At 44.1% G+C, this 24,822-nt stretch overlaps 3 protein-coding genes across 6 annotated transcripts; 1 reads left to right on the top strand and 2 right to left on the bottom strand.

The window, feature by feature from the left end:
* Positions 1 to 15: 15 nt before the first annotated feature.
* On the bottom strand, positions 16 to 7,594 carry atp5f1c (ATP synthase F1 subunit gamma). 3 transcript variants are annotated; one of them, XM_035784386.2, is made up of 9 exons: positions 7,461 to 7,594; positions 6,821 to 6,855; positions 6,496 to 6,627; positions 4,636 to 4,843; positions 4,352 to 4,495; positions 4,106 to 4,170; positions 3,305 to 3,460; positions 2,915 to 3,011; positions 16 to 2,331 (listed from the first exon to the last, which is right to left on the bottom strand). In XM_035784386.2, the coding sequence occupies exons 1-9, from the start codon at positions 7,499 to 7,501 to the stop codon at positions 2,328 to 2,330; spliced, it is 882 nt and encodes a 293-aa protein (XP_035640279.1). In that variant the 5' UTR covers positions 7,502 to 7,594; the 3' UTR covers positions 16 to 2,327. The 3 variants fall into 3 exon arrangements, with proteins under 3 accessions (XP_035640279.1, XP_052316245.1, XP_035640280.1); XM_052460285.1 differs by lacking the exon at positions 16 to 2,331 and adding an exon at positions 2,567 to 2,588; XM_035784387.2 differs by lacking the exon at positions 16 to 2,331 and having other exon boundaries at positions 2,911 to 3,011.
* A 20-nt stretch (positions 7,595 to 7,614) lies between these two features.
* On the top strand, positions 7,615 to 11,760 carry LOC118392415 (DNA/RNA-binding protein KIN17-like). 2 transcript variants are annotated; one of them, XM_035784385.2, is made up of 12 exons: positions 7,615 to 7,861; positions 7,945 to 8,039; positions 8,198 to 8,241; positions 8,393 to 8,515; positions 8,611 to 8,795; positions 10,083 to 10,131; positions 10,248 to 10,305; positions 10,428 to 10,545; positions 10,659 to 10,778; positions 10,931 to 11,030; positions 11,167 to 11,267; positions 11,411 to 11,760. In XM_035784385.2, exons 1-12 carry the CDS (start codon positions 7,748 to 7,750, stop codon positions 11,495 to 11,497), a joined length of 1,194 nt encoding a protein of 397 aa, XP_035640278.1. In that variant the 5' UTR covers positions 7,615 to 7,747; the 3' UTR covers positions 11,498 to 11,760. The 2 variants fall into 2 exon arrangements, with proteins under 2 accessions (XP_035640278.1, XP_035640277.1); XM_035784384.2 differs by having other exon boundaries at positions 11,167 to 11,760.
* A 162-nt stretch (positions 11,761 to 11,922) lies between these two features.
* On the bottom strand, positions 11,923 to 24,150 carry itih2 (inter-alpha-trypsin inhibitor heavy chain 2). Its single transcript, XM_035784382.2, has 20 exons — positions 23,767 to 24,150; positions 23,489 to 23,518; positions 22,843 to 22,881; positions 21,716 to 21,888; positions 21,470 to 21,574; positions 21,082 to 21,244; positions 20,738 to 20,974; positions 20,504 to 20,620; positions 20,127 to 20,295; positions 19,785 to 19,910; positions 19,423 to 19,604; positions 19,027 to 19,212; positions 18,267 to 18,406; positions 17,996 to 18,168; positions 17,749 to 17,883; positions 13,425 to 13,538; positions 13,143 to 13,350; positions 12,820 to 12,992; positions 12,511 to 12,622; positions 11,923 to 12,293 (listed from the first exon to the last, which is right to left on the bottom strand). The coding sequence occupies exons 1-20, from the start codon at positions 23,857 to 23,859 to the stop codon at positions 12,143 to 12,145; spliced, it is 2,826 nt and encodes a 941-aa protein (XP_035640275.1). The 5' UTR covers positions 23,860 to 24,150; the 3' UTR covers positions 11,923 to 12,142.
* Positions 24,151 to 24,822: the final 672 nt, after the last annotated feature.

Raw genomic sequence — 24,822 nt, 5'->3', positions numbered from 1 at the left:
AACACAGACAAGAAATCGCATCAGGCTTTATTTTTCTAAGACTCTGGGCTGAGACTCTGCTGCTAAGCAGGAGTCATCTGATATCACTAAACTAACACCGCTTACAAGGCCTACTACAGCAACAACAAAAATAACAGGAATAATGAGAACCCTTTATACAGGTCTTATAGCAATAGGTTAACAAGTATAGATGGTTTATACATCTTTAATAACTCATTGGTTACATAGTGGCTACATGCTGTAGGGGCTGCAGTGTATGACTGCACTGTTCATAAATGAACGGACGAAACATTGCAGCCCCGGATACCATCAATGAAAAGGGTACTTAACCTTTCATCCCATTTCAGTCGTAGAATCAAGTTCTGCAACAAAATGAGCAACATAAAGATTACCATTGACTGTATTTGACAACACAGTTACTTTCTCACTGGACAGTGGGAGAACAATATTGATACATGTAGATGGGCTGTGGCTATACAGTAGATATCACACAAACTCGTTGAATAACCAGTTCATTCATTGTTTCTTTGTTACATAGAATATCTACATGTTGAAAAATACAGATCTATACTGAGAAAATATATAAACGCAACATGTAAAGAGGTCCCATGTTTCATGAGCTGAAATAAAAGAACCCAGAACGTTTCCATACAAACAAAAAAACATATCTTTCAAATGTTGTGCACAAATCCCTGTTAGTGAGCATTCCCCACCTGACAGGTGTGGCATATCAAGCTGATAAAACAGCATGATCCTTACACAGGTGCACCGTGTGCTGGGGACAGATGGCCACTCTAAAATGTGCAGTTTTATCAGCCAACCCAATTCCGCAGATGTCTCAAGTTTTGAGGGAGTGTGCAATTGGTATGCTGACTTCAGGGATGTCGACCAGAGCTGTTGCCAGATAATTTAATGACAATTTCTATACCATAAGCCACCTCCAATGTTGTTGAGAATTTGGCAGTATGTCCAACCGGCTTCACAATCGCAGACCACACCAGCCAAGGACCTCCACATCCAGTATCATCTGAGACCAGCCACCCGGACAGCCGATGATACTGTGGATTTGCACAACAGAATCATTTTTGCACAAACTAGGGAAGCTCATCTGGGTGCTCGTCGTCCTCAACCGGGTATTGACCGGACTGCAGTTCAGTGTTGAAACCGGCTTTAGTGGGCAAATGCTCACCTTTGATGGCCACTGGAATGCTGGAGCGGTGTGCTTTTCACAGATGAAGCCCAGTTTCAACTGTACCAGGGAGATGGCAGATAGCGTGTATGGTGTCATGTGGGAGAGCGGTTTGCTGATCTCAACGTTGTGAACAGATTGCCTCATGGTGGCGGTGGGTTATGGTATGGGCAGGCATAAGCTACAGGCAACAAAGAAAATAGCATTTTATCGAGGGCAATTTGAATGCGCAGATACCTTGAGATCCTGAGACCCATTGTTGTGCCATTCATACACCACCATCACCACATGTCTCAGCATGCTAATGCTCAGCACCATTTCACAGGGACCTGTACACAATTCCAGGAAGCGGAACATTTTCCAGTTCTTCCATGGCCTGCATACTCAAGATGTCACCCATTGAGCAAGTTTGGGATCGACAGCGTGATCCAGTTCCTGCCAGTATCCAGCAACTTCGCAGAGGCATTGGGACAACATTCCACAAGAGACAATCAAAAGAATGATCAAATCTATGCGAAGGAGATGTCTCGCCACGAGGCAAATGGTGGTCACATCAGATACCGACTGGTTTCCTGATACCTTTTATTTATTTAAGGGTCTGTGATCAACAGATGCATATCTGTATTCCCAGTCATGTGAAACAAATAGATTAGGGCCTAATGAATTTATTTCAATTGACTATATGAATTGTAACTTTGTAAACTCTTTGCAATTGTTGCATTTATATATTTTATTAGTGTAGAATACTAAGAGTTGTGCCAAATACCATGACTTTTATTTCAAAGGAATTGAGTGCAATGATAACCTTTTGGAGTGATACATTCCATAGACAGCCTATATTTGGAAGTGCATTTGCATTTTTCAGACAGAAGGAAAACACAATAGCAATGTAAATTGAAGCCTATCTTTATGCTCAAACATCACTCTTTTTCATGGTCACAAGTAGGATTTATTGTGAGTAGAACTAGGAGGACCTATGAAAGGAACACATTTCTCTGTAAGAGGTTTATTTTTTTTACCGTATATTTTACAAATAGAAGCACAAATGTTCATAAAACTCTTGACGACGGCCGTTTGAAGTACTCAGAAGCATGTATGCCAGAACCACAGGCGATGATGGCAGGAGGACCTCGTCCATTTATCTGAAACCACACAGAACACGCATTCAGAAAGCAAAATACCCAACCAAAATGTCACAGTAAATGTGGGGGAATAATAGGATACATGATCGAACACACTAGGCCCTAGAGGGAGCTATTCCATTTTAAAGACTACAGTGGGATGGTTTCCCGGACACAGATTAAACATAGTCCTGGACTTAAAAGCACTGGCAACTATCTACTTTGAGCATAGCACATGTACCCTAGGGGCTGTTACCTACAATCACATGATTTATGTCCTGACACCAACATGAGGGATTGGAGTAATAAGGTTGACAGAAAATAATGATTAGTAAACAAACTTAAAAAGTCTAAATATTTAATGACAGACAATGGGTGGGCTCATGCAAGGAGTCAAGATGGGGATATTTTCAAAGGTCTAGGTAACCAATCAAGGTTAAGAATGAGTGGGGAAGAATGTGAAGAAGAAAAAAACATTACTGTGAGGGACAGATCAAACACCAAGGGGAGGCAACCAATGTGTGAGGGAGAGAGAGGGACAAAAGAATGAAACAGAGCAAGCGAGAGGATGGGCAGAAATAAGCTGACAGTGAACAGTACTCACAGGGCAGCAGCTCCAGAGATGATCTCAATGAGCTCCTTGGTGATGACAGCCTGCCTAGTACGGTTGAAGGTGAGGGTCAGCTTGTCAATCATCTCAGCTGGAGGGGAGAGAACAGAGCCAGGGTTGATATGAATCTGAGAACAAAGCCATCACAGTGCAGGCACACAGACCTGGCAACCAGATCAGCTGATATTGTAATATCAACAGCAACCCTAGAGGCATAAGACTAGGTCAATCAAGCAGTAGAGGGAGACTGAGGAAGATAATCACAAAGGACTACAGCTACTGTGTGTGCTATGAGGCAGGCAGGAAGACTACGACTTAATAGACAGGTGAGGAAGATGAGCAGTAAGCTAGTTGTTAATGGCTGCGGCTGAGTTAGATGCTCACAGGCGTTCTTGCTGGCGCTGTCCATAGCGGTCATCCTGGCACTCTGCTCGCTGGTTGTGGACTCCTTCAGGCCAAAGTAGATGATGTTGACCAGGGCAAACTCCTGGTAGTTCCTCAGCACGTCAGCATCAATGTCATCATAGATGCCCATGTTCTCTGTTACAGGAGAGGGAAAATACGACGCAGGACGTCAGTCGGCCATTTTGCGCGGCATATATCTTTAACCCCCCCTAGAGTCGAATGACGTACAAGCACATCACCCTAATTGTGCCAACTTCCGTTTGGGAGCGTCCGAACCGTTCGGGCTACAAACTAATAGGACCCCCACTGCTGAAAGTAGATTCTCACAAACCCGATGGTCTTCTGTTTTGCTCTTACAACCCCTACAAGTGTCACGGGACTCGTCTGAAGGTAACCGGTACTGTTTTCTTTTTAAACAAATGGAAGCATAAAGGTAGTTAAATATAAAAGGGGTTAAATATGTGTACACATTTTTTATGTGTGTGATATTATATATCTATCACACACTGAGTTTTTCATATATCTCCTAGATTTAGGACAGACACTTCAAAACCTTGTTAGTTATGATTTATTTTGGACTGTCCTTTATGCCATTTACGAATGTGTTATTCAATGCATTTCCATGGGCTTTAATAGTAAAGGCCAAATATATGTATATATTTCTTTGAAACCTAAAGGGGTCTTAAAATTCGATTAGCTAAATGATCCATAGTATGACCATCTTAAAACAATTCCATATGTCCATATGTTAATGCGACCTTCAAAACAATCTTGTTGTACCTGAATTAGCAACAGTATCAATGGAGAAGATGGGCTTCTCGTCAGTCTTGTAGGAGATCACAGACCTGAATGAGGGGGGAAAATAGCCCATTATCAAAACAAGTCTTGAATGGATGTTATGTACTTTGAAGGACAAGGATGGGACTATCCTTGACGTGAATCTTCCCATACCAATAGTGTCTCAACTAAGAAACCATTTGGAGGAGACAAGACACTGATGTGGCTGTGAAAGGAGTCCATCCATACCTGAATCTGTTGTAGATGACAGCACCCTGGTCAAACTCGTAGCCCATGTTGAGCAGCTCTGTGGCGACGATGGAAGCGTCGGTAAAGGTGGGGGGCTTGCGGCCCACCTCCTTGCAGCTGAGCAGCAGGTAATTGCCATGTGTCCTGGGTGGCAAGGAGGGAACACTGTTGTCATGGTAATACACTAAATTCCAAAGGGAACCACTAAAGTGGACCTGTTGCTGTGGGCATCATACAGTAAAGTAAAGCTGATATGGCTGGATTTCTTTATTATCATTCTGTACCTCTGCAGGATGTTCCTCAGCTTGTCCCCCACATTAACTACCATCACCTCCTTGCCCTCGCCGGTGAGGGTAGCAATCTTAGCCTTGATGGCCTTGGCCACGTTGGAATGGACGGCGCCACAGAGACCACGGTCAGACGACACACCGATCAGGAGGTGCTTGTTGGCCACTCCCTCTGGGGCCTTGATCTCAGCCTTCTCGTACAGGGCTGGAGGACATACAAGCAAGAGAAGAGGGACCATCAACAGGTTTGTTGAACACCCCGGTCAAACGTCACATAGGCCTTTCCAATAAGTGTGTGTGAAACAAACCATATAGTACAGGGATGGTATTCAAGAAGCGCCTGAGTACCAGGGCTAATTTTGGATCAGGTCCCCTCTGTCCATGTAATCTTATTCATTGTGATATAAAAGGCTAAACTGATCCTAGAACAGCACTCCTACTCTGAGACCTTATGACTAAAGGCCCTGAACTACCCCTGCCCTCTCACTATGGTCTTAATAGAGTCATGACCGTCACGTAGAAATCATCCATTCCCTTGGACTTTAGTGTGTGTGTGTATATAGCGATTAGAGGCCGACCGATTAATCGGAATGGCCGATTAATTGGGGCCGATTTCAAGTTTTCATAACAATCGGAAATCTGTATTTTTGGGCGCCGATTTTATTTTATTATTTTTTTAACACCTTTATTTAATCTTTATTTAACTAGACAAGTCAGTTACGAACACATTCTTATTTTCAATGACGGCCTAGGAACGGTGGGTTAACTGCCTGTTCAGGGGCAGAACAACATATTTTCACCTTGTCAGCTCAGGGGATCCAATCTTGCAACATTACAGTTAACTAGTCCAATGCAATAACGACCTGCCTCTCTCGTTGCACTCCACAAGGAGACTGCCTGTTACGCAGTAAGCCATGGTAAGTTGCTAGCTGGCATTAAACTTATCTTATAAAAAACATTCATAATCACTAGTTAACTACACATGGTTGATGATATTACTAGATATTATCTAGCGTTGCATATAATCTGACTGAGCATACAAGCATCTGACTGAGCGGTGGTAGGCAGAAGCAGGCGCGTAAACATTCATTCAAACATCACTTTCCGCCGTTTTGCCAGCAGCTCTTCGTTGTGCGTCAAGCATTGCGCTGTTTATGACTTCAAGCCTATCAACTCCCGAGATGAGGCTGGTGTAACCGAAGTGAAATGGCTAGCTAGTTAGCACGCACTAATAGCGTTTCAAACGTCACTCGCTCTGAGCCTTCTAGTAGTTGTTCCCCTTGCTCTACATGGATAACGCTGCTTCGATGGTGGCTGTTGTCGTTGTGTTGCTGGTTCGAGCCCAGGGAGGAGCGAGGAGAGGTAGGATGCTATACTGTTACACTGGCAATACTAAAGTGCCTATAAGAACATCCAATAGTCAAAGGTTAATGAAATACAAATGGTATAGAGGGAAAAAGTCATATGATTCATATAATAACTACAACCTAAAACTTCTTACCTGGGAATATTGAAGAGTCATGTTAAAAGGAACTACCAGCTTCAATATGTTCTCATGTTCTGAGCAAGGAACTGAAACGTTTGCACATATTGCACTTTTAGTTTCTTCTCCCAACACTTTGTTTTTGCATTATTTAAACCAAATTGAACATGTTTCATTATTTACTTGAGGCTAAATTGATGTTATTGATGTATTATATGAAGTTAAAGTGTTCATTCAGCATTGTTGTAATTGTAATTATTACAAATAAAAAAATAAAAACTTGGCCGATTAATCTGTATCGGCTTTTCTGGTCCTCCAATAATCATAATTGGTCGACCTCTAATAGAGATCATGCAAAGCAAGCAATGACATACCCACGGCGCCGTTTCCATAGACGCGGGCGGGCTTCAGCTGCCTCTCAGCGCGGGCATACTTAGCAGCGGCCACCATCTTCATGGACTTGGTGATCTTTTGGATGTTCTTGATGGACTTCAAACGGATGGTGACTAGAATGGGAGTGGGAAAGATGGATGCCACTGATTGACTAAACATTTGAGGTTCAAAAACATTGAGACACACAGCTACAATATCATCATGATTTAAAAGTTTAACTTGTGCATAAGACTTAAAAAGAGGAAGCTCAAAAGTGAATGTTATGTAACACAGAGTAGTTAAAGAGATGGCAAGGTAAACACTTACTGTCCTTCAAGGTAGCCATGTTCCTGACCTGCCCACTACAAAACAAACAGAATTAGCTAGGTAAATTAGAACATTATCATTGCAAGTTCGCGACACAACGTGGACATCCTCAACTAGGGGATTACAAACTATTTGCCTCCCAATACAAAGAGCTAGCTACCTATAAGCGAATAAATGTTGGTTAGTACAACTATACTAGCAATCAGTTAGTTAACGTTATCCTAGAGTCCATGTCACCAGCTAACGTTAGCACGCTAGGTTTATCCAGAAAATGCATGCCAACTTGGTTAGCGGGAGGGACAGTGAATTTGACAAGAATTGGACGCTGTTCTGAAAACAGCTGGCATTGTACGAAATACTAAAGGACCATTTAACCAACGTTAGTTAGATGTCACACAATTCAATGACATGGTTAGTTAGCAAGCTAATGTCATCTTAGCCACCGCACCGGCTGAACTTGGCCATTCACTCTGCACCGTACACCATCTGCGGCCTACATCGGGTTAACGCGCCCTTGCAATGATTTACATGGCTCACTAACGCATACGACTTACGTATTTGTCATATATGTGTACGACAGCACAATCAATGCTCAAAATCATGTTGTCAAATATACGGAATTTTGCAAATAAAACGTTACCATTGTGGGAGGAAAACCAACGCGCTAGTCCTAGCAAACATGATTACTTGGATGAAGGTCAGACTCGCAGGACTGCGCAAGCGCAAGTAAATGGCAGGATGTGGACGAAAAAACAAACCTCGCGTTACTTCAAAGTACACACGTAAAATGATGACGAAATACCCACGGAAGCGGCAGAATTTTTAGAAGGAAGGAGAAGAGCATAACAAGATTTGAACGTGTTCGAGGCTTATTTCGAATTTAAATAATTGTCTTGCATATGTTTATGTAGACGATTATTATTTGACATGGGGAAAGAGGGTTTTCTAAGCCCAAAGGCGATCGGGAATAGGATTAAAGCAAAAGGTCTTCAAAAATTGCGATGGTATTGTCAAATGTGCCAGAAACAATGTCGAGACGAGGTAAGAAAGATGGCTAGCTAAGTTAGCTATCTAACGTTAATACAATACAGAAGGTTGAACTAGCTCTCCCTTTCTGCCCATAGAATGGTTTCAAATGCCACTGCATGTCCGAGTCCCACCAGAGACAACTGCTGCTGGCCTCGGAGGACCCCAACAAGATCATGGACAACTTCTCACAGTGAGTCAATCTGCATTTACTTAGGTCTGGCTGTTGGTATGTCGTGTTCTATAACACTGTCTCCAATAAATGTTAAAATGACATGTCAGTAATGATGAGCCAGTGGAGGTGTTCCACTAGTGGACTTACTTGCTTTCTCCACTCTTCCACTCACCAAGGGAGTTCAAGAATGACTTTATTGAGCTGATTAAAAGACGCTTCGGTAATATTTGCTTTCTTCTGAATCTATATATTATATGTGCACGCAATATTACACTAGCTACTTATAAAGAGACCGTAAGATAAACCTCAACCTGACTGAATGTCTCTCTCTCTCTCTCTCTCTCTCTCTCTCTCTCTCTCTCTCTCTCCAGGAACCAAGCGAGTGCAAAACAACATTGTCTATAACGAGTACATCAATGACAGAGAGCATGTCCATATGAACTCCACCCAGTGGGAGACTCTCACTGAATTCACCAAGTGGCTGGGGAAAGAGGGTACTTTCACGCTCATGCCTCTTAGAACAGAGGTTATGTGTGTTTTCTGTGTCTGTCTGATCCCTGACATTGCTGTGTCTGATGACTTCTCCCAGGTTTCTGTAAGGTGGACGAGACGCCCAAAGGCTGGTACATCCAGTACATCGACCGTGACCCAGAGACCATCCGGAGGCAGGAGGAGCTGGAGAGGAAGAAGAAGCAGGACCTCGATGACCAGGAGCGCAGTGCCAAGTTCATAGAGGAGCAGGTCCGCCGAGGCCAAGGAGGCAGGGAGCCAGAGGTGAGAGAGTACCACTACTGCCCTCCTCTGACTAGGAGGGCATATTACACTCTGTCTGCTGAACAAGGACTGGCCAAGGGTTCTGTTTACTAGGGATGTAACGACTCACTGATACGCATCGGCACCCGGTACATATGTTTAAGATACAAGTGCATTGGTTTGCCGGAGCCCAAACTGATCAAAATGTAGCATGTATTGGGCAGAAAATCAATTTAAAAAAGTTACAAATCCCCAGTTCACTAACGTTTTTCCAAAAAGACCTCAAATCTTTTGTGACTGAATTGATGTGTCCTTTCCTTTTTTGTAGCCTATCGAACTAAGCATGTCAATTCATATGACAGTCATTGATCTCCAAGTCAGATAACAACTGCGCACAGAGCAGCTCGCACCAACGAGAGCCTATCCCTGATCTAATATTCGTAGATCTGTGCGGCACAATCAGCATTCAAATGCTTGTAAAATGGCTTTCGCAATGTCAAATCTTAGGCTTTGTTAGTTGGGTGACAACCAATGTAATTTGCTGGGTCATTGTTATCAAATGCACTTTGCATTATTAAATTTTTTACTGGAGTTTTATAGGCTACCAGAGTGGACACAACTCACATCCTTCTGATTGCACATCTAACTTTTAATTGGGGCTTTTCGATTGCCAGGTTCACCATAAGAAATGGTTTTGGTTGTTTTGATTTAAACAATCAGTATGTTTTGTCATTTTTACATGAACAGGTTAAAGTTGTAATTTCATAAAAAACATTTTGCAAGCCTGTGGTCGGAGCGGGAGAAGAGCAATTCTCCTCCATAAAGTGCACAACCATTCACTTCTGAGACTGGGGTGAAATCCAAATCTGCAGTTATATTAATTGCTATTTTGGCTAATTTCTAAAGATAAATATAGACATTTTACAAAATAATCAGTAGGTGAAAATAAAATAATCAATCAAAATAATCAGTAGGTGAATGAGATTTCAAAAGTGAGGGGACAAAAAGCATAACCCCCCCTACACACGCCTACACACACCATACATCGTTCTCACACACAGCTCAGAGAAGTCATCTCAGACAGATCCCGCTCAGAGGCCTCGCTCCTAAACCTAATCAGTATCAGATTTTAATTTAGAATGGAAAATAATTAAACCAAATCACACAGAATTATTTCAAACTAAAAGTTTTGTTCCTGTATCGAATCGTGCTTGAAAGGAAATATTCGCATCCCTACTGTTCAGCAAAGATACTGTTTATCTAGGACATGTCATGGACTCAAAACAACCTGTCCCTCTTTTTTTTCAGGAAGCACCGGTTTTCACTGAGTTGAAACGAGAAAGTGAAGAAGAGAAAAGTATGTTTTTAATATTTTTTTATAGGTAACTCATGATGCATTTGGTCGGAAATTATACCGATTACACCGTTTTGTCCGCTCATCTCTCGCTGGTTATATTTCGGGTTATATTTCAGTTACCTTCAATCTGACCAAGGGCTCCTGTTCCTCTGCGGATGGCCCATCTAAAGCCAGGTACAGTCACCTGGATCTCAGTAAGAATGACTCACCGTCATCAATAGCAATGCAAAACAGCAAAAGTAAATGACTGTGGGGATTTCACTCTGATTAACACTGTGTCTACCTCTTCCCCTTAGTGTGGCCCTGGGTCCCAGTGCCCTTAAGGCAGCAGGATCAGGGAAAAGGAAAGATACGCCCTCCACCTCAGAAGCCAAAGAGAAGAAGAAGAAGTCGGCCCTGGATGAGATCATGGAGGTACGATAGTGTTTCCAGTTCTCCCTCTCAGCTCTGACTTGATGCCGTGTCAAAAGTTAACTCTGTGTTTAACACGTGCGCATGTAACCCTTTGTGAGCTGTGTTGTGTTCAGATGGAGGAGCAGAAGAAGAGGTCTGTGAGAGCGGACCACTGGCTGCACCCCGGCATCGTAATCAAAGTTGTTACCAAGAGACTGGGGGAGAAATACCACAAGAAGAAAGGAGTCATCAAGGTAGCACATTAGTTCCACACATGCGTGGTCATATCCAAGATGTTTGTTTGGGCCAGTTTTGTGTTCTAAGTAGCTTATAAGAGGTTTATAGTAAGTACGCTGCCATTGAGAAGAATATCATATGTATTTAGGCTAACAGTTATGTGTTGTAGGAGGTGCAGGATAAATACACAGCCGTTGTGAAGATGATTGACTCGGGGGACAAACTGAAACTAGACCAGAATCACCTGGAGACGGTCATCCCTGCACCAGGTAACCTAGTTCTCGCCACGGTTACACACGCACACATGTCCACAGGAAATGTATGATTTGCAAACTGTACATTTTTACTTTATCTGTAATCTGACCTGTTATTTCACCAAATCTAATAATCAAATCTGTCCCACAGGTAAACGGGTCCTGGTTCTGAACGGTGTGTACAGAGACACAGAGGCCCTACTGGATTCTATAGACGAGAGAAAGTTCAGTGCCACCCTCACACTTGACTCGGTAATGACCAGGGACAAAATGGCTCTCATCATGCATCAGTTTCTACCGTTTGGTGGTGGAATAGATGTTTGGTATAGCAAATGCTTTGGGATGATGTGAATGGTTCTTATTTTCTCATACAAGGGTGTGTTTTTCTTCCTCAGGGTCGGATGAAAGGGAGGAGGGTGGACAGGATCGCCTACGAGGATTTCTCTAAAATAGCCGGATCTATCATGACTTCTGTTACATGACAGCGTAACCCAAGAGCCCCTACCCTGCCACTGAGGCCCATCAGCCGGGAGACTCTACTGTGTCAGAGTTACTTTCTCTAAATATCCCAGAATGCATTTTCTATGGAGGTATCACTTCCTGACTTAGCCAAGCAATGATTATGGGGGGGGACATTTTCTTTTTAGTTTTCTTTTGTATCGTTATTAAAATGGTTCTCTACAAATACATTTTAATGTTGTAATATTACTTATTGAATAAAGTACAACACAATTGACCTATGGAATTGTTTGATACAATGGTTGATTGAAAAACATTTGGGTTTTGCCATGTAAGATGAGGTCCGAGAAATACAACAGTCATTGGAATGTTCTGGTTAAGAAGTGTACATAAAGTTCAAAGCCGGCAGCGTAGTCTTCATGGAAATTATGAAACATTCACACTGCTATACATACCGATACTGCTTTTTATAACGTTTCATAAAGAGAGAGCGTTGCCAGACAGAGCTGTGATATGAAAACAGGTAATAACACATATATGTGTCTAGTCAAATTGGCTCCATATGTGTGTGTCTCCTGTACCTGTGGACTAGGATATCCATTATAACTCTGCCCTGTCTCTTGCTGCCTGGGTTACATGGTACCCCCGTGTGCCTTGCGATTGGTCGCTCAGAGCGGGAGCGGCAGGAAGCTGTCGAGTCGCGGGACGATGTAGTTGGTGTAATGGCCGTCGATGAAGCCTTTGCCACTGTTGTGGATGAACCAGCAGAAGACGTCAGATCCACGTTTCTGATCCCGCCTGTAGTCCTTCTGCCAGCCCCTGTCACACACGTGGAATAGTTAGTTACAACCTCGTCTACAAACCTCACCGTGTTAGCATTCCCATGCACTATGTCCCACTGTGTGATATGGTGGAAGGATTACCTGAACAGAGAGGAAGTCTACCGACTGAGTATGTGTGACGTGCTGATGTTTTTCCTGTAATGGTGTGTGGTTTACCTGGCAGCAGGGATGTGCATAAGAGAGAGTGTTCTTACCTGGTGACGACCAGCTTGTTGCCCTTCACCTCCATGGTTGCCTCCTTCTTCAGAGGGTCAGCTCCCTGGTGCAGGTTAAACACCCTCACCTCTGGCTCCTGGCCAAACTGACCTACACACACACACACACACAGATCAGTGAAACCTAGTGAAGTAGGCTGTGATTAAATATAGGGATACTGCTGCAGGATTCACTTTAAGGGAGATGTAGGGTATCTTGCAACTGTATGTAAAATCATTTAATTAGCTTATAACATTATTGTAACAGTACAGTAACAGGGTAACACTTGGGACCAATTGGTGACCTACCTATAAGGCCGTGGGCCTGAGAGGAGTACTGGTTGTTGTTTGGGATATAGAGGCCCAGGAAGTCCACGTGGGTTGGGTGTTTCTTCCACACACGATGTAGCAGCACCATCACAGTGATCTTGTCATCCACCGTCACCATCACCTTGGAGTCCTTCACTATGGAAACCTTCACCCTGAAACACACAGGGATCATAGCATGTGGTTAAAACAGGAAACCGTGTACTTTTGAAATGTACTTCTTTACCTTACCACAGTAAAACAGGCTGATGGTGCCTGACCAGAGGTTTGTGTGTGTCTGTGTGTGCGGGCGTGCATGTTCCTACCTGTCCTGGGTGATGTCGGCCGTGGCTCCCCAGGTGAAGGAGTGGTTGTTCCTGCCGTGAGTCAGGTCGATACGGTCGGTGGTGACTGACACTCTGATGCCGTCAGGCTGGTAGAACACTGAGACGGTGCCAAAGTACGTGTTCACCTTCTCCTTCTCCTCCACCCCGACCCTCTTAGAGCCAACCAACTGGCCATTCACCACCACGCCTAGAGGACAAAGAGGGCGGAGAATAAGAGGACACAAGCACAGACACACACTTTTTTTGCATGCACACGCATACCTGCACCAGGGTCTGACACCAGATTGAGGATGTGTCCAGGCTCTGAGTCGATGTTGAAGCAGACGTCCATGTTGTTTTTAGGCAGGTGGACGATGAAGTGAGGGTCGTTCTCCACTGTCACACAGAAAACACACAGACAAACAACCGTTACTATAGTGACGCAATGGACATAGGAATATTACCCACTGAGACATTGCCAGGTAAGGAGGTAGGCGATGTTGATGGCCCAATGGTCAAAAATAAACAAAAACAGTTACATGTGGACAGTACCAAAACAAATGATCTAATGATTCTGTCTCTTTGCAGCAAAATCTGCAGTACTTGGACAGTTGTATCCCCCATATGTATAACATTCTATTGGTTGCAAGAATTTTGTATAGTCATTTAAAGTTTTGAATCCAGCGTTGTTTTCTGTACCAGTTCATAAACCATGTGCCATGGAATCAATACATCGAAAATCCCTTCCTGACTATTTTGCAATATACTGTATATGGCACAGCTGTCATTTTTGGGGTCCTTAAATGAAACTGATATACTTTTTTATTTATCACAATTTTCTTTAGCGAATGTTGGTCTTTAATGCAGGGCTGACAGACAAGTTGCTTACTTTCTCCCCCTTCCACTTGCCTCTAGCATTTTACATTTTGAGTACAACAGACAACAATTTCCATATATTTTTATTAGCTGCATGTGTGACAACTCCGCCAGTCCTATTTAGGATGTCATTTACAAAGATTAAAACTTTTTTAAACATTCTTTCCAAAAATATTGTTATTTTTAATCAATTAGTATGTTTGAATTTAACCATAATATTTGTTGTAATATTTGGTCTGTTTTTTTTCTGGTGGATTAAACTGAAATTGCAACCAACTTTCTCTGGCTTGTTTTAAAAATAGAGATATTTGGGAGATTATATCATTTTCAAATAACCGAAAGTGAAAGGCTGTAATCTGAATAAAGGGGAAAAGGCCATTCTTGAACATGGGGTAAGACATCCTTACTAATCTGTTAGAGAACCAGTTTGGATGTAAGTATAACTTTTGAATGACTGAAGCCTTTAGTGAGACCTCTTATGCTTTAATATTTAATCATTATTGTCCTCCGAATTCATATCATTTATATAAACAGGCCCGTTTAATTTTGTCTGGCTTGCCATTACAAATAAAATATAATATTTTTGCTCATATAATTTAAAAAACAAGTCGCTAGGTGTACAGTAGTCAAGGCCATAAGTGAATAGGTAAACTGGGATATGACTAAAATGATAATGAGGGTGATTCTTCCACAAATACACAGGTATTTTCCTTTCCACGGTAGCAAGATCTAATCTATTTTTGCTAACTTTACATTCAAATGCATTGTAAGGAGATTATTTCTTTCTTTTGGGATATGAATATCGAGTATGTCCACTTCACCGTTAGACCATTGTCACGCCCTGACCATAGAGAGCCCTTTGTTCAGGGCGTGACTAGGGGGTGATCTAGTATAGATATTTCTATGTGGGTGCTAATATGGTTCCCAATTAGAGGCAGCTGTTTATCGTTGCCTCTGATTGGGGATCATATTTAGGTAGGTTGTTATTTAGTGTTTTGTGCATGTGCACCACGTGGTCACGTTTCGTTGTTTATTGATTTATTTGTTTTGTTCTTGCTAAGTTTCACTTCAGAATAAATATGTGGAACTCAACATCCGCTGTGCCTTGGTGTACGTGAAAGAATATCCCACAAACCAAGGACCAAGCAGCGTGCTACGATGGGGAAAATAAGTTGGACCTGGGAAGAAATAATAGAAGGGCAGGAGATACTTCCTTGACAGGGGTCACAGAGGACGGAAGGAGAGAAGGGAGGACAGTGATGACGCCAGGGTTCGCAGCCACAAAGAAAGCCCTAAGGGTGGTCGGCGGATGAGAGATAACGGAGAGAGGTTCTGGCAAGGAGTATGCTACAGCGCAGGCGCAATGAAGAGCGCCTTCTCAGCCCAGTACCATCTGTGCCAGCTCCACGCACCAGGCCACCAGTGCGCCTTCAGGGTGAGTGCTCCCTGCACTCGCCCTGAAGAGCCAGAGACTGTCAGTGAGGTAATGGGGAAGTTGGGGGAGAGAGAGAGACGTTGTGCAAGTGTGTTCTGCTCAACATCCGACCAGAGGATCTAGTTAGCAGTCTGGTGCAACTTGGGCTAGCTCCACGCTTCTGGCCTCCAGAGCGCCTCCCCAGTCCGGTGCGTCCTGTGTCTCCTCCTCGCAGTCGCCATGAAGTATGTGTCCCCAGTCCGGTACCACCTGTGCCGGCTCCACGCACCAGGCCTCCAGTGCGCCTTCCCAGTCCGGTACCACCTGTACCGGCTCCACGCATTAGGCCTCCAGTGCGTATTCACAGTCCAGAGCTTCCGGTGACGTCCCGAGTCCATAGCTTCCGGCGACGGTCCGGAGCTTCCGGCGACGGTCCCCAGTCCGGAGCTTCCGGCGACGGTCCCCGGTCCGGAGCCTCCGGCGACGGTCCCCAGTCCGGGACCTCCTGCGATGGTCCACAGTCCCGATCCAGGGAAGGAGCTCTCCTCTGCGCCGATGCCCAGTCCTAGCACGGCATCCAGTCCCGCTCCATGGCAGGAGTCTTCCTCTGCGCCGGTGCCCAGTCCAGGCACGGCGTCCAACCCAGCTCCATGGCTGGAGCCATCCTTGCCGCCGATACCCAGTCCAGGCACAGCGTTCAGCCCAGCGGCATGGCCGGATCTGGGGTCTGGGCGGGGGCTACGACCTGCACCAGAGCCGCCACCGAGACTAATCACCCCCCCTACTCTCCCCATTTGGTTTCAGGTTTGACGGCCGGAGTCCGCACCTTTGGGGGGGTACTGTCACGCTCTGACCATAGAGAGCCCTTTGTTCTCTATGTTGTAGTAGGTCAGGGCGTGACTAGGGGGTGATCTAGTATAGATATTTCTCTGTGGGTGCAAATATGGTTCCCAATTAGAGGCAGCTGTTTATCGTTGCCGCTGATTGGGGATCATATTTAGGTAGGATGTTTCCCCACCTGCATTTATGGGATATTATTTAGTGTTTTGTGCATGTGCACCACGTGGTCACGTTTCGTTGTCAGCTTATTGATTTATTTGTTTTGTTCTTGCTAAATTTCACTTTATAATAAATATGTGGAACTCAACATCCGTGCCTTGGTCCGTCTCTCCTCACGTACGTGACAACCATTTTATTGTTAAATTACACGGTAATGTAAAAGTTGACATTTTTTAGTAATCCAATACGTAATATTGTACACTTACCATCATTTGGTTGTAATCCAGAGAGGTTAAAAAAGTATCTAGATCATCTTTGAGGCTGTGGAGGGATCCAAATTGTTGATTTACAAGAAAACATGAATCATCAGCGTACAATGAGACCTTTGTGTTTAAGTCCTGGATTTCTAGGCCGTAGATATTATTGTTGGATCTGGTTTTAATAGTTTTTCATTTCGATGGCCATAATAAATAGATATGCCGATAGTGGGTAACCTTGTTTTACTCCTCTTGACAGTTTGAAACTTTCTGATAAGTAGACATTATTTCATATTTTACACCTAGGGTTGCCAGTATTCCAGGCATATATATAAATTCCAGTCATACTTATCTCAAAAGCCTTTTCAAAGTCAGCTATGAAAATCAGGCCTGGTTTCCCAGATTTGACAGTGTTCTATTGTTTCCAGTACTTGTCTTATATTATCTCCAATGTGTCGTCCATGTAAAAAAAACTGTCTGATTAGGATGAATAATATCCCACAATACCTCTTTAATTCTAAGCGCTATGCACTTTGCTAGAATTTTTGCATCACAACGCTGAAAGTAAAAAAAAAAAAATATATAAAAAAATAGCTTCTTAGCAAAATGCAATTTCTCAAGCAAACACTTAGCTAGGACTGTCTGGGAGTGGTCTGAGAGAGGAGCCTAATGGGAGGGATGTGTAACCTGAAAACTAGCTGTTATAGGCGGAGAGGTGTGCCAACTCTCTTTGTTATTGGTCTATTAACTTATATCGCCTGGTGATGTCACGAGGCAGTCCAAAAACCCCACCCAGCAAAACAAGCTGAAATTTCAGGCAAACTTTTCAAACAGCTCTTACACAGTGCATTATCATAATATTCACAATTTCACAGCATTATTCCAACCTCATAGTGTGGAAATATATATACAACACAGGGAAATCACGTTTTGTCCACACTGCCCCTTTAAAAACAGAGTGAATGGCTATGTGTATGTTTCTACGTATTGTGATATGGACAGGTAGAGAAGCATTATGCTGTAGCACAGATGTGTATAGAGGTGTGTGTGTTATGGTCACCTATGGTGATGTGATCTGGTAGGGGCCTCTCGGCGTGGCTAGGGGGGGCAGGGGTGGTCATCTGGACCCAGGGGGGGATGCTGTGAACCATCTGCACTGGAGTCCTTCCTCCGAGAGCAGCCATACCAGATCCTCCTACACACACACACACACACACCAAGTTTGGGAAAGCTTTAGTCACTCTCTTGCCCTCATGTACAATTTACAAGACCCAAAATGGGGGACTCTAGTGATTTTGATCAGGCACCTGCACAGCAGCCCTGTTTGGGGTCATTAGGGGAGTCAGCGAGCAACCTCTCCTTGGCCTCCTCACTCTCCACCAGTAGGGCAGTGAGGGGCGTGACAAACTGGTGCTCCACAGCCAGGGTCAGGATCCTCTGGGTGATCTTCCTCTTCTTACCAGCAGTGGGGGCCAGGGACCTGCAGGGAACAGGGATATAACATTCACAAAATGTTACTCTGTGTGATTATTCATGCTCTGTATTCTGTATCGAAGGGCTGGCAAATTATAGCACAACCTCTCGGCCAGTAGCTGGTTGACAGTGATGTAGGCCCACATCTGTCTGGCGAAGCCAGTGAAGGCATGCTGCTGCTGGGCCAGCGCAGCGTCTAGCTCCAGGTAGTCTGCTTCAGTCTGTAGGGACAGGTCCAGACGATCCTGGGAGGAAGAGGGGGACAGAGAGAGGGTAGGGTGTGTGTGTGTGTGTGTGTGTGTGTGTGTGTGTGTACAGTGGTGTAAAGTACTTAAGCAAAAAATATTTTAAAGTACTACTTAAGTCATTTTTTGGGGTATCTGTACTTTACTATTTATATGTTTGACTACTTTTACTTCACTACATTCCTACTAAAAGTATGTACTTTTTACTCCATACATTTTCCCCGACACCCAAAAGTACTTTTTACAGTTTGAATGCTTAGCAGGACAGGAAAATGGAAAATTCCCCCACTTATCAAGAGAATATCCCTGGTCATCGCTACTCCCTCATATCTGGTGGACTCACTAAAGAAACATGTTTTGTTTCCAACGTGTTGGAGTTTGCCCCTGGCTATCTGGTTTGGTTAATATAAGCCATTTCAAATGATTTATACTTTTACTTTGGATACTTAACTATTTTTAAAACCAAATACTTTTAGACTTTTACTCCAGTAATATTTTACTGGGTGACTTTCACTTTGACTTGAGTCATTTTCTTTACTTTTACTCAAGTATGACTTTTGGGTAATTTTCTACCCCTGTGTGTATGAGTGTGCATGCGTGCATGTGTACGTATGACTCACAGCGGATGCAGTGGTGAAGCTGTTTAGAGTAGTGGACTCAGAGGGCAGCACCTTCCCAGCCACCACCAGCTCTGAGCCACTGAAGTACTTGTCAAAGTGGTTCTGTGTGACGTCAGAGACAGAGTCCTCTGGGAACTGAACTGTGATCTTCCTCAGGAGAGGAGACGAGACCTGGCTGTAGAACCGCTGGAGGAGGAGAACGGAGGAGGGCGTTGAGGTCAGAGATGGCGGTGAGAGAGTGATTATACAACAATAGGAGGGGACTTCAGAGGAGAGGTAGTCATACAAAAGGGGGAGAGCTGAGGGAGGGGATGGAGGAAGAGTAGTGATACAACAGGATGCAGGATTAGGTAGAGAAGGATGAATGGGGGTTTCAGGAACAGGGGTCTATTGTACCCGTATCTGATCTGAGGCGTCGTGGCTGGTGTAGATCCTCTGGGCCACGCCCCTATTCTCCATGGCGATGCGTTCCAGGAAGTCGTAGTCGACATCGAAGCCGATGCCCAATGAGAAGAGAGAGAACTCCTCCCTCATGACCTTCTTCACATTCTTCTGGATGGCGCTGAGCTTGATCTCTCCTACAGAGAGAGGGAGAGATGGTGGATGACAGTAGCACAATGATTTGAAGAGCAGTACACCACTGGAGGTTATTAGATGGGGCGTGAGGGGGGAAATGAAGGGGGGTGAAGTGGTATGAGGTGAGTAATGAAATGTCCGTCATTGTCAGTTTTGGGATCAGCAGCGGTATGATGTCTCACCGACAGTGGGGTCTCCATCAGACACCAGCATGATCATGGAGACAGAGCGTGGGTCAATCATGCCCTGATTGGACGCCTTCACCAGCATCTGCACTGCCCTCATCAATGCCTCATTGATATTGGTGCCTGGATCGGGTCAAAGGGCAGCGAGAGCCAATCAGATACATATCCAGACACAGCCTTTCGTTATCCACCACTCTTTCCTCTCTTCCTCATTCTTCTGTCTCTCCCCATTACTTAATCCCATCCAACCCTCTACTTCCTTATAATCCTCCACATTGCTCTCTTTCTCTGTCGCTCTCTTTCTTTCATCCCTCCCTTCTCTCTCCCTCCTTCTCTCACCTCCATTGGGTTTGATGTTCTGGATGTATTTCTTGGCCTCAGCCACCTGTATGGTGCTGCCTGGAACCAGCTCCTCACTCCAGCAGCGCACGTTGTGGTTGAAGTCAACTATGCTGAAGTAGTCATCCATGGTCAGGTCATCCAATATGGTCTGCATAGCCTCCACAGTCTGAGAGAGAGAGTTATCGAGCAAGAGAGAGAGATAAAGTCATAAATGAGATTGGAGAGTAATTTGAGTGCAGTTTCACAGAAGACCCACATGAGGGCAGTGTGGCATTTGGCAAGCAGGCTCTGCCGGTTGTGAGAGAAGAGAGATGCACGACCCTGATGGGGCACAGATTGACCCCTGTGAGTTTTTCTATGTTTACGTCACACACCTGCTTCATCTTGACTCCCCACATAGATCCACTGACGTCAATGACGAATACAATGTTTTTAGGAAGGGGGGAGAGATTGGCCGGGGCGAAGAAATGCACAAAATGCCCGTCAGAAACCTAGGAGAAACAGTGAAATGACAGTGACCAATACTTCCTGTATTACATTTCTGTTACAAAGTAAAGTGACACAAAGAGTGTGTTACTGCGTGTGTTTCTGTCAGTGTGTGTACCCACATGTAGTTCCCCGGCATTGCTGTCTCTTAGGACGTCGTATTTGACGGTAAAGATGCCATCGATAGCGCTGGTGGTGCAGTTCTCGCACTTCCTCTGCTGCTGGAGCGAGGGCTTGAACACCACGTGAGCCTTGTCCTTCGAGGAGGTGAGTTTGGCCATGCCGCTGAAATGCTCTCCCAAGGTGTTGGGTGTCTCCACAAAGGCGATGCCGCTGGGCTCATAGATATACACGTCCACCTGCGGAGAGACAGGGAGACGGTTCAAATACGTTGACACATCAGCACTGACCTATCAAAACACAGCCGTTAAATACCACACACATGCACAAACGTAGGCTCTCTCACCTGGAACTGAGGCACCAGTCGTCCAGGCTGCAGGTATAGTGAGTGTTCATAGAAGCCCAGCTTCCTCTGCATCATTTCCTGGTAGTGCAACTCAAACTCTATCTTACTGCCGGGAGGCACGTGGACCTCCGTCTTAAAGGTCTCCATGTCCTGGGAGTTAGCCCTGTGGTGTAGCATTACCAGCTCTATAGTCAGTCACAGGACACTAGAAAGGTCTTATGCAACAACAATGTTTGTTAGACACAGCATAGACCATTACGAATGGCATAGGATTCATAACGGTCAAAAAATGGGTGGGAACCCATTTCCCTGTATTGTCCAAGATGTCATTCTTCAGTATAGCTACACTAAATACCATAGGCATGGTGCATTGTGGGCTGTACGGTACCTGACGAGGCCCGCGGCCTTCCCTCTGGCTCGAGCCTGAGCGTAGAGGTTCCTAGCCACAGTCTTCTCCTTCACTGAGCCCACAAACGTGATCCCATTCACATTCCTAACAACAGGACACAACATAGTCCACAGCTCTTTCCATTCATTTCAGAGTTGTATTGCAGTGTGATTGCGATCGTGACATTTGGATTGTGATTGAGAATTGAGATTGTGATTTTTATTGTGATTGAGACGGTTGGCTCACATGGTGAAGTTGGTGATGAAAGCTTGTTTGGGGATCTGGACGTTGAAGCCAATGCTCTGGGCATTTGGACCAGAGTTGACCACAGAGCTCTTGACCGTGGTGTGGCAGAACCGCGACGTGATGCGGCTCTCCATCTTGTAGCTCTTAACTGTGATGTCATCACCCCGGATGGCCTACCGAGAGAGGTGGAGCACGAGAGACTGACTTTGGCTGTGATGTCATCAACTAGGGACGAGTGCCATTGCATAGGAATTGTCAAGTTCTCAAGCTCTCTACATTTACATATAAACCACATAAAACAACTGGTTTCGGGACACAGAATTGTCTTTTTAAATCTACAAATCAAAATATCTGCCTGAAAAATGGATAGGAAACATGTTTCTTTGGAGTATCTACTTGATGATAAAAAACCTTAAGAACACCTGCTCTTTCCATGACAGACTGACTAGGTGAATCCAGGTGAAAGCTATGATCCCTTATTGATGTCACTTGTTAAATACATTTCAATCAGTGTAGATGAAGGGGACGAGATAGCTTGAGACAATTGAGACATGTTTTTTTGTGTGTGTGCCGCCCCGAGGGTGAATGAGCAAAGCAAAATGTTTAAGTGCCTTTGAATGGGGTATGGTAGTAGGCGCCAGGCGCAGCGGTTTGTGTCAGGAACTGCAACGCTGCTGGGTTTTTAATGCTCAACCGTTTCCTGTGTCAATCAAGAATGGTCCACCGTCCAAAGGACATTCAGCCAATTTGACACAACTGTGGAAAGCATTGGAGTCAACATGGACCAGCATCCCTGTGGAAGGCTTTCGACACCTTGTAGAATCCATGCCCCGATGAATTGAAGCTGTTCTGGGGGAAAAGGGGGGAGGTGCAACTCAATAATAGGAAGGTGTTCCTAATGTTTGGTGTAGTCAGCGTATAACAGGCTGTGAATTCTGAGAAAGAAAGTGACACATTTTACCACAGAAACGTTAAATGGATGTAGCAACTGCAGAGTGAAGTCAATAACCTGTCTGTCAGCGGATTCTCTTCAAACAGGACCATTGATTAGTAGATAAGAGGACTAAACTCTGCCACGTTGGACAGAGGGGTCGAACACCAAGCAGAGACCAGAGAGAGAAACCTACCTCAAAGTCTTCCTGCTCCTCACTGGTCAATATCGCCCTCTGGAAACACACAGAAACAATCAGCTCTGTACCAATCAATCAAGCTAATGTATTTTATAAGTCTCTTTTTACATCAGCAGTTGTCACAAAGTGCTTTACAGAAACCCATTCTAAAACCTCAAAAAGCAAGCAATGTGGATGCAGGAGTATCTGTATTGTCCCTTAACTGCCCTCAGAGAGAAAATGTTTCATACGTAACAGTAACTATAGGTAGGTGAAAATGGCATAACAATTCTATAGACATTCTAAAATAAATGTTTGAATTGTCAGTGAGCCTATATTGACCACATGTATAGGACTTTCATTGGGTTCAATCCATTGACCTCTACGTAACCCCTTTATCAATAGTTCAGAGGTCAATGAAGCAGACTGCTTGCTTTTACATGTTGTTGGTATTCTATTTCTGTAACTGGGCAAAAAAACAAAACAAAAAACCCCACCTCAAGACAGGATCATTTCCCTCATAATATGTTGCATTATTGAATCAATGTCATATTGAATATAAGAAATGCACATTATTAATGATTGTGAATAGCAAACTATGACATTGTATAACATTAATTCAGACAAATTGTTTGGAAAAAAGAAAAGAAGAGTTTCATCTCACCTTAAATCGTCCATGTTGTTCATCTAATGACTGGTAGAACAAAAGAGCCGTTTGTAAAATAGAAAATAAAGTTGTGCATTAATCAATCACATGGACGTCACATTTGACAGAGAGATGGCTGTATCTACACACATTTGTATTTATTAAGGATCGACATTAGCTGCTGCCAAGGCAGGAGCTACTCTTCCTGGGGACCATCAGCATTAAGGCAATTAAGACACATCTATAAAACAATCTCGTTATCGAATAACAGTCGACATTGAAATATATGAACTCACCGTTTCCGTCTCCCACTCGCCCTCGACCACAAACTCAAAGCAGTGGGTTTGGTGTAGGGCCAGCAGGCCTAGGAGGAGAGCCAGGCGTCTCATGGTTCCAGGCCTGTATGTGTTGCCTGAGGTTTAACACTCCCAGATATAGTCCTTCAGCCGGGACCCAAGAGGGAGCAGAAAGATCCCAAAAATGAGGGTTAAAAATCCACTGAGTGCTGATAGACGCTTGGCCCCGGTCAATATTTGTTGTGTTTCACGTAACTCGGAGAGGGAAACTTTGAAACTTGACCTGCCGTGTAGGAGGGTAAACACAGCATATTTGGGATCGTACAGGTTCGGTTTTGGGCTGGTTTTCTCGTTGATTTACGAGGGCCTAAAGTCTGCAACACACACAGACAATCAGAACTGGGTTTCCAATGCTGGTATGTACAGATTTAAACGCTGGCATACTGTAGCAGTAGTGTGGGTTGGCCACGTGGCAGTGGAGGTAATGTTTGGACTTTAGACAGAATTCAAACATCCCATTTGGCGCCGAATTTGGCCACTTTGCATGGCAATCACTGTGAGGTCAGGTCAATTCCCTTTTTGCTGTGCAACAACAATAGAATAAAAACTGAAATAGAGGGAAACAATTGACTATTGACCTTTGTCACCATGCTGGGTGTGCACTGCATTAAACTATATTTTGGTATTTGTAATCCACTGTTGATTCAGTCCCAAAATGTTTTGCATGTGAGAAATCACATTTTCAAGATATGGGACTTTCAAAAAGCACATTGTAACTTGCCACATCATCATGATAATGCAAACTGCTTGATTCCCTGACTGCTGACACGCAAAACACTTTGGGACTAATGCATTTAAAAAAATAGTTTTTGAGTGGATTATTCCTTTAAGGTGGAAACACTTTTCCTGAATGATTAATTGACCAATCATAGGGAGTATCTCGCAAGCTCTCTGGGGGAATCACGCAACTGGGTTTAGTTTTTGTGGGAATGTGGTGCTGAGACTACTACATCTGAAAGGACACACCTTACTATCCAGACCTCTGTCTCTGACATG

The sequence above is a fragment of the Oncorhynchus keta genome, chromosome 13 (assembly GCF_023373465.1).
Source record: "Oncorhynchus keta strain PuntledgeMale-10-30-2019 chromosome 13, Oket_V2, whole genome shotgun sequence".
Classification (NCBI taxonomy): Eukaryota; Metazoa; Chordata; class Actinopteri; order Salmoniformes; family Salmonidae; genus Oncorhynchus; species Oncorhynchus keta.
This window is presented reverse-complemented; position numbering and strand designations above follow the sequence as displayed.